The 11,647-nt window shown below is 33.3% G+C and overlaps 2 protein-coding genes across 6 annotated transcripts; both read right to left on the bottom strand.

Annotated features, from left to right (window-relative positions):
• Positions 1 to 223: 223 nt before the first annotated feature.
• On the bottom strand, positions 224 to 4,755 carry LOC123895079 (ubiquitin-conjugating enzyme E2 35). Its single transcript, XM_045945272.1, has 8 exons — positions 4,579 to 4,755; positions 4,212 to 4,239; positions 3,982 to 4,068; positions 2,195 to 2,253; positions 1,354 to 1,395; positions 1,206 to 1,279; positions 645 to 742; positions 224 to 527 (listed from the first exon to the last, which is right to left on the bottom strand). Exons 1-8 carry the CDS (start codon positions 4,612 to 4,614, stop codon positions 490 to 492), a joined length of 462 nt encoding a protein of 153 aa, XP_045801228.1. The 5' UTR covers positions 4,615 to 4,755; the 3' UTR covers positions 224 to 489.
• Positions 4,756 to 5,348: 593 nt separating this feature from the next.
• LOC123895077 (L10-interacting MYB domain-containing protein-like) lies at positions 5,349 to 10,256 on the bottom strand. 5 transcript variants are annotated; one of them, XM_045945269.1, is made up of 5 exons: positions 9,758 to 10,256; positions 8,949 to 9,306; positions 8,289 to 8,866; positions 6,954 to 7,719; positions 5,357 to 5,957 (listed from the first exon to the last, which is right to left on the bottom strand). In XM_045945269.1, the coding sequence occupies exons 2-4, from the start codon at positions 9,303 to 9,305 to the stop codon at positions 7,644 to 7,646; spliced, it is 1,011 nt and encodes a 336-aa protein (XP_045801225.1). In that variant the 5' UTR covers position 9,306; positions 9,758 to 10,256; the 3' UTR covers positions 5,357 to 5,957; positions 6,954 to 7,643. The 5 variants fall into 5 exon arrangements, with proteins under 5 accessions (XP_045801223.1, XP_045801224.1, XP_045801225.1 ...); XM_045945271.1 differs by having other exon boundaries at positions 10,057 to 10,256; XM_045945270.1 differs by having other exon boundaries at positions 5,359 to 5,957; positions 7,608 to 7,719; positions 8,949 to 10,256.
• Between the last annotated feature and the right edge of the window lie 1,391 nt (positions 10,257 to 11,647).

Here is an 11,647-nt window from a genome sequence, read left to right as displayed (position 1 = left end):
AGAATATTATAAAGTAGCATGTTCGGTAACAAAGTGAGTTTGCCAAAATCATGGTGACTCACTATTATTCTAGCAACCGACTGTGATACCAAACACGATCACAAAACATGCACTTAATCAGATATGATTTCACACTTTCTTTAAAAGGCACTCTTCACTTAAGAGAAGCCAAATCCGTGGTAACGAGGACAATCCAAAATAAAAAACTTATTCAAAAGTATGATGAGTTTAGAATCCCAAATTACATTTAGCAGTTGAAGAAGGACCAAGTTTTAAATTTGACACATAAAACATCCCATATATTCATACAAGTTCCAATAGAAGGCTTCCAGGAGATAGAAAACAATAAACATGTAACCGGAAGCTAAGAGGAATATTGACTCCAAAATAGTTTAGACAATTCCTCTAAATTTTTCCATTTCAATTTGATAGTTAATAAGCATACACTTCCACTATTGTTATTTGAGACCAAAAGTATCCACCCAATTGTCAAGCGCCGCTAGCATATAATCTGGTCCACTCTTTGGCTGCATAGTAAAAAAATACCACCATTTTCATTAGAGAATATACATATAGCATGTTTGATGCTATCATTAAAAAATTAACAAACTTTGATGTAATCATGCTAAGCAGAAGAGACATACCTGTCTCAACAGCCTCGGCCTCATTAGATTTCCAATGCTTGGCAATGTTCTCAGAAAGTGGATCATCTGGGTTTGGAGCACTCAAAAGTGCTTGAATACTATAATAGAACCCACAAAGTTTAAATTATCAGTAAGATATTATATCCAAATTCAGAAAAGATTTTACATTTTTAACCGACTTTCCACAACGTTATATCCATGCCAAAGGAACCGCTGGACCTTCACATACAAATTGAGTAAGTCACCACCACAAACAATTTTTGTGGTTTCTTCACGCTCCCCCAACCCCTCTTACATGCATTAGACCAGCAAATTGATAGTTTAAAAAATGTTTCTATTTGACTAGGGAGGTTAACCATCTGTTTTCCCATAAAATTTTAACCAAACAACATGAAAAATTCCACTAGCAAAATGATTTAAGATACATTAAAAATGTAGTTTAAAAAGGTTCGATTTTCAGACTTGAAATCAGTCACATGACCTATTTACTATAGTTTTTCAGGAAATAAATTGGTTCGTCAAAAAGTTCACACAAGAGTAAAATGTTAAAATTAAATATACCTCAAAAGTACAGTGCGTATCTGAAGGGCAGGACTCCACTTGTCCTTCAGAATATCAAGACATATCCTGCCAAGCTGCATCAAACATCAACTTTGTAAGAACAGTTACCATCAGAGAAGAAATGAAAAGCAAGGGAAGCAAAGCGCACCTTATCAATGTTAGGATGATATATTTTTGTCAGGAACCTAACCTGGAATTAGCAAGGCGTGTTTGAATTAAGAATAAGAATGATTACATTTCAAAAAAAATAAAAGAATAAGAATGATTAGAGGTTTTTTTTTTCCTTTCAAAACTACACACGTTGAATTTATCCAAAGGTATTTATTGTCACAAGGTCAAAGGCCAGCAAAGAAAGAGAAAACTACACAATCACACAATTCTGAGTGGAGTTGCATAATTAAATTATCCTTCAAAACAATAAAATGAACCTCCTACTACACCTCTTTTGTCAAAAATCATAAACACCCTATCAGATAGACAAGAGCTGTGACAATCTTTTTCCCAAACCCTGGAATTAGTAATAACCTCAAAATATATAAACCAGTCTCCTAGACCACACAGGAAAGTGGAGCATTATATTCCATCCCAACTTAATAAGAAAATTTTCAATTTCATTAAAAAAAAACACACACATTATGACTCTATTCGGTAAAAGTAGATGATAAGCTAACAAGTGCAGTAGAAACTACATTTTAGCTGAAAACTTATAAGTAAAAAGTTAGCTGATTGAATTTTCATCTGTGGAGTTAATTTCAATGTTACAGGATACCATGTCCCATGGCATGGCCTTTAGAAGTTTGGCAATCCTATTAGATCATCAAATAGCAAGGCATGAAAAATATAGCAACTAAAACTCTTTAAAAATTTACAGGTAAAAAAATTCATATTTATAGTCATTCCTTCTAGGTAGAGAACACAGCAGAAACATTACAGTTAACACCAAAATAATAGCACAAGGCAGATGGAAAAAAAATGAATAATTTAAGTACCTTTGGAGCAGCCATTGGATATTCTTCTGGCAAAAACAGTTCTAGCTTGAAAACACCCCCTGATAATATACACAAAAAACATGAACATGAGTGAATGATGTGAAAAAAAAATTATTGAAAGAAAGCAGAGGTAGGAGATGATAAAAGAAATCCAGTATTATCAAGCAAGTTGTTATTCAGTAATCTATTCCTTTCCAAATCCTAAAAGGTGGGTGGGGATGGGGGAACTTCCATACAAATGTATTTCCAAGTCTTACGCAGCTAGCATGAGAGACACTAAGCATTATATTTGAACTGCGAGGTGCACTATTAGACTCTATGAAGTAAACCCTTAAGAAAGTCCTAATCTTGTAAGATATCAACTTATTGAAAAGGAAAAGTGGTAAAAAGAAAATAATCATCTATAGTTAGTCAAACCAAGTGCTTTAACTCCTACTGGTAGGTAAGGGACCATAGTGGCTTTCAAATTGGAGAAAAAGAGAGGAAAATAGATGGCTCACACTAGTAATGATTAGAGTGTGGTAAGTGGTAATCACCCATTTATTCAATCCAACCCAGTCTATATAACAAATTAGCTCTTGTGTTTTAAATTTTAGTGTTCAACCTCAAAAAAGAAACCACTTTAGTACACCTAAGCACATTTGCATAAAAAGAAATAACCTCATCAAATAATCTACATGTGACATAGAAAATTATAGATGTGGTAAAAAGGTATGAACAACAAAGCACATAAAACCCTAATTTGGAAAGACATCAATATCTCGAACTTTAAGCAAATAAGCATTAGTCTGTCGCACAATAATATACTATAATCTATGAAATCATTAGGTATCCCATTTGTATTGGTGGAAAAATTCAAAAACAGTATAGAAAGATGTAGTGTATAAGTAAGTATCCATAGTATCTGATTAACCAATACAGTTTGTGACTTGACTCAAACATAGTAGCCATTTTGAATATTTAGTGTTTTGTAAAAAATCTGTTTATTTATTTTATTGAACAGATTCAACCTACGCAAGCCACTTTTCATGAATTATAACACACTTTATATATGCATGAGAATGACACCCTATAGTAATTGACTAGTTGTCCATAAATGTGGTGAAGGATGTATAATGCCAATAGCAGTCGGAAAATCTTGAACTCAGTGATAAATAAGCATATAAGCATAAGGGATAACAATGTGAACTATGATAATGGAATTCAAAGAAAAAATAGTTTGAGTAGATGTAGAAAGGGGTTAAACATATGATAAAAAGACAAGACAGCAGTGTGAATCAGATACTACTCTTTAATTATTATCGACTCTAATGATGTGGCATAATATTTCAATTCCACCCCATCACTAAAATAGATTTCCCAGGAGAACTATGAACAGAATAGCACTTCATATAACTAGTAGAATGCTTGTAGTGTCAAACAGCTAATGTTCAACTCGAGATAGAAAAAGCAATGAAATTGAAATATCAATGTCAAAAATGAAAGTGGTAACCTTTCCCAAAATAAATCTGCATTTCAGAGAATAATTGTTTATAGAAAACCCTATGGCACCAACACTTTAGATCGAAGACGTGTCCAGTGCCCGACACGTGTTAGTAACACATGTGATTGCATTGAATCATGTCATTTTCTAAAAACTTTAGCGGTGTTAATGTGTCAGTGTTTGTGCCGTGCCCGTGCTTCATAGATAGAAAACAAATAAAACATTATTCAAAAGCCCTGAATAAAACCCAAAATTAATTTTCCCATTTCTAGCTGTAAAACCAAATTGTTGGTGCCAACACTACCTTCATAAGGAGACTGAGTTGGGCCAAGGATCATCACATTGAAATATCTCATATTGTCTTCAGAAGGAGATGCACTAATTCCAGGCGCTACATGATCAGATCAAATATAACAAATCAACATAAGGATGTAAAACAAAACCCACAAATCACCAAGCAAAAAATTCAACATAGCTTACAAAAACTATACTAAAACAAAACCCACAAATAATAAGAACCACATAACACGTTACCTGGCTCACTGAGCAAACGCTGTGTTTCCTTATGAAATCAAACAAAGATCAGTTAGCAAAACTTTCACAAAGATCAATTCAAAAAAACAACAAAGATCAAAGCACAAAAAAGAGAGTTGAATCTCCGATTTAACCCCTAAACTTCGATTATTATCTCTTTAATTCATCATCATCACTAAAATTAAGCTAAATAAAGTGGAAAAATAATATTGAAATGAACCCTAATTAACAACAAGAAATTTTGCGATTAATTAACCTAATAATCGACCTAAAAAGTTAGTATGAAAAGATTTAGAGTATTCTAGGTTTTGAAATGAATAAAAGAAATCGATGAGAGAAATTGAAATAGGGATCGATTGAAACGAACCTTGATGATTCTTCGAGGAAGGTTACTGTTGGCCATTATTGGGGTCGATTGCAAAATACGCAATAGGGCTTTGAGTTTCAGAGAGAGAGAGAGAGAGAGAGAGAAAAAAGAAGGTTTCTCTCACTAAACACAAATTAGAAAAGCTCAATGAAACGACGATACCTTTCTCTCGCTTCTTTTATATGGAGTACAAGTTTTTTTTTTGCTTTTGAAAATAAAATAAAATAATTTATATTTATACAAATTATACTTGCTTCATAAGTTTTTGGGTCTTTGATATTAAAAAGAAAAAAAAAGTTTTTGGGTCTATAAATATTTTAACAAATTATACTTTAAATTTTTATTTATTTTTAACAAATTTTGATGCTAAAGATTTTCTGTTACGATCTTTTATGTATTTTTTCTTAAGTCAATTTTTTTTATCAGTAAGAAATTAAACAAGAAAAAACTAAGGTTTAGTTCTTATGAGACCAATAGCATCATTCAAAAGGGTAATGGATAGAGCAGGATGACAAGATTCTCAAACCATTAAGTGTGTGTTTGGTTATGTGTTAGACAGAATTGATTCTGACAGAATTGAGTTTGACAGAATTGATTTTGGTTAAAAGTGAGTTGAGCAGAATTGATTTATGTTTGGATACATTACTGTAAAAGTGATTCTCAGAATTTGATGTTGTTTGGATAACTTGAAACAAAATTGCTTTTGTATCTATAATTACCAAATTGAATTTTAGTGTATTTTTTCATAAAACATAAAACAAAAATTAATAAACATTAATTAGTTAAATATAATATTTAAATAAAGGCATACACTTAAAAATGTTAAATTAGCATAATAATTAAATAAAAAGAATCTAAATAAAAATTACAAATAGATAAATATAATTTAAAGTTCAACATTATAACAAACTAATTATTTAACCTAGACTCTATAATTTGATTACGAATTAAGTCTCGAACATGATCCATCTCTGACGAAGAAGCTACATTGAAAACTTGTGACGGATCCAAGTTATTTGATCTATGAATTTCATCATGGTGAATGACTGTGTTTTCATCTTCATAAAGATTAAAATCACTATCCACTTCGGCAGTTCTTCTGATAAAGTTGTGTATTGCCATTGTTGCGACTACTATTTGAACTTGTGTTTCATATTTGAACTTCGGCATGCGACGTAGGATTGCAAATCTGTTCTTCCACACCCCAAAAGTTCTTTCTATTGTGCATCTTAAACTCGAGTGGTAATAATTGAATACTTCATTATGATTTTCAAATTCACTTGAACGCCTAAACTCGGGAAGATGGTAGCGTTCACATCTATAGGGACCAATGTATCCGACTGGTGTTGGATACCCAGAATCTACCAAATAATACTTACCTAAAATAATAAAGTAACTATTAAAATGTGATAACAAAGTAATGGTTAGAATGACTAAACCTATACCTCATGACAAATATAATAAAAACATTAAATTTCAAGATTGATGCAATGAGAAAGACAATGGAATTCATGAACATAAGAATTCATGAAAATTCAAACAAAGAACAACCCTCTTTGATATTAATTTATAGAAATGGTATGCATTCTTGGTTGCATACTGTGGTTTTCAGCTTTGGAATGAAAATCTAGATAAAGGAAACCAGATTATGTAGCAAACATAACTACTGAGGAAGAAATATATGCAGCCAACTCATAAACTCACAAATACATATGCAGCATACTATAAACAAACAGTCATGGAATTTGGTACTTAATATGTATCCAATATATAACTATAAGATATGCAGGCATGCTCTTTCAGGCTTATTTGAGAAAAAACAATACAATTTTCAAAATATGTAAACAAGCCCACATGCAAAACAACAATATCTTTAAGAAATAGAAAACCAGGGTCAGAGGTTCAAGTCATGCATCCTTAAATTATGGGAATGGTTCAGTTTTAAGCTTCTAATAAAACATGGTCAAAGTCAGCACACGTTACAGATTGAATGTGAAAGACAAAGTTTAAATCAATTGAACTATTCAAGATAAAAAAAAGTATTTGTTATATGCATATTACAAACCATTAGGTTACTAGAAATTTTCAACTAACATTTCAAATGCTAGGGGATAACACTATTTTACACATTATAATACTTCATTCATTCTAGAAATCAAATTCTTAAACAGGGAGTGATATATTCAAAGACAAAACACTTTATCCCTAAAAGTTCATAGAACAAAACACACAAATCTACCAACTTATAAACCAAATTGATACACAGAATCCCTCAAAAATCATCACAATAACAACAACAATATAGAACTCGGTAAGAATGTGCAAGAATATTATTAATATAACAAAACATTTCCATTAACATAAAAATAACATACCAGGAGGAGGATGGGGAAAATTAAGCTCTCTCTTTGTAAGAGCTTGATCAAAAACACGAGCATCATGGGCAGTACCTTCCCAACCAGCTAATACAAAAGTGAAACACATATTCCAATCACATACAGCCATAACATTTTGTGTCGGATACCCTTTTCTTCCGATAAACTTGGGTTGGTCACTAGCACTAACTACACATGACACATGTGTGCCGTCAATCGCTCCTATAGCATTCTTAAAAAATGGCCAATAACGTTGGTCATTTTTTACTTTGGCATGACAATCACGAAACATAGGATCTTCGGGTTTGATATATTTGAAGGACAACTTAAGGCAAGCATGAAGAACTCGGTGAAAATGTCTACTTACCGTTTCACCCGAGTGTTGAAATCTTTCTTGAATCATTCTATTGCCTACACCATGACCTACAACGACTAGAAACATTGCAACCATTTCTTCAACTCTCATACGTTTAGAAGACTTTAAACCATGTTCTATTAATTCAGTACATAATTTGTTAAAAATGTGTTTTTCCATTCGAAACATCTCATAACAACGAGTGGGATTCCCTTGTAATATTTCTTGAACCCATGAATGACCTGTTAGTTCACTAGTTCTACACGGTTCTTTGCATAAATTATTTACTGCATACTCACCAACTAGTGCAGCCAAAAGAGAAGCTTCTTCGAAAATTACATCATCATCATCATCATGTTGTGTATTTTGTTCCAAGTGTTCATTCCAACCATCCATTTTAATATAGAGCAACTGTCATAAGAAACATAACAAACATTAGCAACCTGTCATCAGACCAGAATACTAACACAGAATGCCAACACATAATGCATAATACTAACACAGACAATTAGGCTATGTCATCAGACAATTAAATCTTCCTTTTTATACGTAAAAATGGATATTTAACAACATCTGAACCAGCAGCACATTACCAAAAGAGGGAAAGAGGCTATTACCAAAAGCAGCACATTCAATGTCAAAATTACAGCACCAGCAGCAAGTAACAATATCAGGGCAGAATATGACTAAAACTGACCAAAATACTAACACAGAATGCAGAATACTAACACAGAATATCAGGGCTGCCACTTCAACAGTCTACTTCATTCAAATTGTTAACCAAAATACAGAATACACATAAATAAGACGTAAATTAGAGATAAGCAAATCCTAACACATTAATTAGTTCCTAACACATAGTAAGACTTAACATAGACATAAGAAAATCCTAACACATTAAGCCAAGTCCAAGAGACATCTTCCATTCTTAAGTCATAAATGGCAGAGGGTTAAATGACGCAAACTTAAGCCAAATCAACCTTCTTTCCTTATCTTCTCGCAATGATACAAACATCTCCCTCGCTGACCTAAACATCATTAGTTGACAACACATTGTATGAAGTTGTAGATCATTCATAACTTCCTCTATGGTTTGGATTTCAGCCATCACTGCACCAATAGAAGTTTTGGATATGGCATCATTTCGTGACTTGCACGTCTCCGCAATCTCTTTAACAGCTTGAGCAATTGCGACCGAGGGAGTAAATTTTTTCTTGCCTTTCTTTTCAGCGCCACTAGCTCTCTTCCTCTTTTGTCCACTAACTTGGCTAGCAGCTCCTTGTGAAGTATTCAAATTAATATTTCCAAATTCGGTTGTTGCTCCAACACTTGCATCTTCACTATCACCCGAGCCTTCCTCCACATCCAACCCAAGATTCTTTAGGCATGGGCGATACACATCCTCATCATCGTTACTCGAGTACCCCTTAGGTGGTAATATGCCACTAGATGGTGCAAAAGCAAACTCTCCAGTAGCCACTACATCCTTGAAAAGTGTGGTTAGTTCTTGAGCAAATGGAAGTCCCTTGTCTCTAAATTTTCCATATAGAGGATTTTCCTGCATATTAATAACCACCATCAAATAAGAAACACAATAAATCTAAAAGTATTACTAAACAGCATATTTGTGATACACATACCAATATTTTGTTCTCCCACCATTCATCTGGTGCATCAACGGTATTCTTCTCATTATTCCACCCTAATCCGGTAACTTTTCCAAATAAGTTATCCCATACTCTCCATTCCTTTCTCAAATTATCATACCTATTCTTCAATTTTATCTTGTCATATTTCCTTCCGGTTAAAGCATTGAATTGAGAAACAATACCTTTCCACCCTTTCTTAGTAAAACACGTACCAACGCGTTCACCCTTGGTAACTTGATCGAAACATGCTTTGAGGAAGCTCTCAGTCGCTTTAGGATCCGTCCAGTTAGCTTTGGAATCATTAGTTGAAGGGGGAACCGCCAAAACTTTCTTCTTATGTGTATCCATACTATATTTACACAATTAGCATGAAAAATGAAAAAACTTATACCTAATAAAAACTTACAGTATGGTATATATTATAGGCACACACCAGAACAAGTACACACACCAGAACAAGGAGTCAAGTAACATACCCTCCCTTTGAAAAAAATAGAGAGGTCAATAAAATTACTCACCATTTGAAAAAAGTTTAGAAACAAGGGAGAGTATAAAACTGACCTCTCTACTTTGTTATGAAATTACTCACCCTTTGAAAAAAATCACAGAAAAATAAGAACAAAGCAAGACCAACAAATTTTTTTCTTCTTAGAGACTTTTTATCAAACACATACTATGCATTAATTAATATAAGAATTTTAGTAAAAATCAAAGCCAGTACTGCAGTATAAACATGGTGTATAAGAACTTCAGTAAAAATAAAAAACAAACTTTAACACAGAAGAATAACTTCTACTCACCTTCAGACTTTGGATGAACAAGGAAAGGATAAGTTCTATGTCACAAATAATTCACACACATCTCATATATAGAGAGAAGAAACAATGGGCAGTAATGACAGAAATAAATAAAAGGGGATATGCAGATTCACCAAATCTGAAAATCTGGAAACAGATGCAAAAAATCCTTTTGCAGAAAAAAAATTGAAAGTTGAGTTGATGGGTAGTAATGAAGAAGGAAGAAGAAGCTTTGCAGTATTAATTGTTTGTATTGGAAAAATTGAGAAGAATTGATGGGCAGTAATGAAAACAATACCTACCACAAAAAAAAGGCAGAATCGCGTTTCTTAAACGCAAAAGCTAGGAATCCTGGCTTCTCACATACGCGCGTCTGGTTGCTAAACCGCGTTGATGAAAATCGCGTTGTTGTTTTGCCAAACAAGCCAGAAATTCCTGAAATCACGTTTGTGGCCCCCAGAATCGCGTTTGGCCTTCTCCAACTTGTATCCAAACAGACGCTAAGTGTATGTTTGGTTTCAATTCTGGAGCAGCCAGAATTGATTCTGGACTTGTAGAATGAATTCTGACTTGTTTGGTTCCTCAAAACTAGAATTGATTCTGCCTCCAGAATGAATTCTACTTGAAGTTAGAAATTGTAGCTTCTCATTCTAGAATTGATTTTTACACTCAAATTATTTGTTCAACTCACTTTTGTATGAATATATCCAAACATAAATCAATTCTATCAAACTCAATTCTATCAAAATCAATTCTGTCAAACTCAATTCTATCAAAATCAATTCTGTCAACCGCAGAACCAAACACATACTAAACCTTGGTCCATATTAGAGTCATACTTTGCAAGCCAATCTGCACAAAAATTGTGTTCTCTCAAGGTATGTTGAAAATGAAGAGACCAACCATTATTCTTGTAATTTCGAATACGATTCACCACATGGGATCGATAGCAACTTTGGAATCAGATTCACAAATAACTGCAGTGTACCCTTTTGACCAAGCCAAACTAATACCATGAACAATGGCTAATAATTCAGCTTTAAGATTGGTGGTTATACCACAAAAACCCGATAAACCATAAAGTCATCCACCAACATTGTTATGAATGATACCACCATAACCAAATCTACCAGGGTTACCTAAGGAACTTCCGTCAACATTAAGCTTAACACAATTATCATGAGGACGAGTCCATGCCACCATACGAAGTTCTTTATGAATGACCACATTGGCAAAACATTTAGTGCAAGTATCCATATAGTTGTGGATTAAACTGAGTATATACCAAGAACTCCACTTAATGTTTGAAAATATCTTTTCATTTCGTGCTCTCCAAAGGAACCAACAAAAAATAACAAACAAACAACCCTTAGTGCTTATGGCATTTTCTTTAAACTAGTGAACACAATCATTATCAACAGAGAAAGAAGGATGTGCAAAATTAAGCATGTGCCAAATGGGAAGAGCATGAGAACAATCACGAAGAGTATGAAGAATTGTCTCAATTGTAGTGCCACAACTTGAGTCAATCCTACGTACTTTTCACATTTTTAATGAGTTTGTATATTTTTGTTTTCACCAATGATTTAATTTTTTTCTTTTTTAAGAAAAATATGATTCAAAAGAGAGATTTTTATCATGTATTTAGGGATGTTAATTGTATCTGTAAGTGAAGATCGCCACATATTCAAGGATATAAAGACAAAGAATTTATTGAGGATATAGACGATGAATTTATCGGAAAGGGAAAACAGAGAAGGGTTTGGGGACAGGGATACAATTTTACCCCACGACCTATAGAGATGTTGTCCTCGAATATTTTAGTAAGATAACATTTGTATATGTATATTCAACTAATTTATATATTACTGGTGGGTCAAGCAGTCGCGGCGA

Source organism: Trifolium pratense, linkage group LG7 (genome assembly GCF_020283565.1).
Source record: "Trifolium pratense cultivar HEN17-A07 linkage group LG7, ARS_RC_1.1, whole genome shotgun sequence".
Classification (NCBI taxonomy): domain Eukaryota; kingdom Viridiplantae; phylum Streptophyta; class Magnoliopsida; order Fabales; family Fabaceae; genus Trifolium; species Trifolium pratense.
The sequence above is the reverse complement of the archived record's forward strand: the minus strand, read 5'-3'. Positions and strand labels throughout refer to the sequence as shown.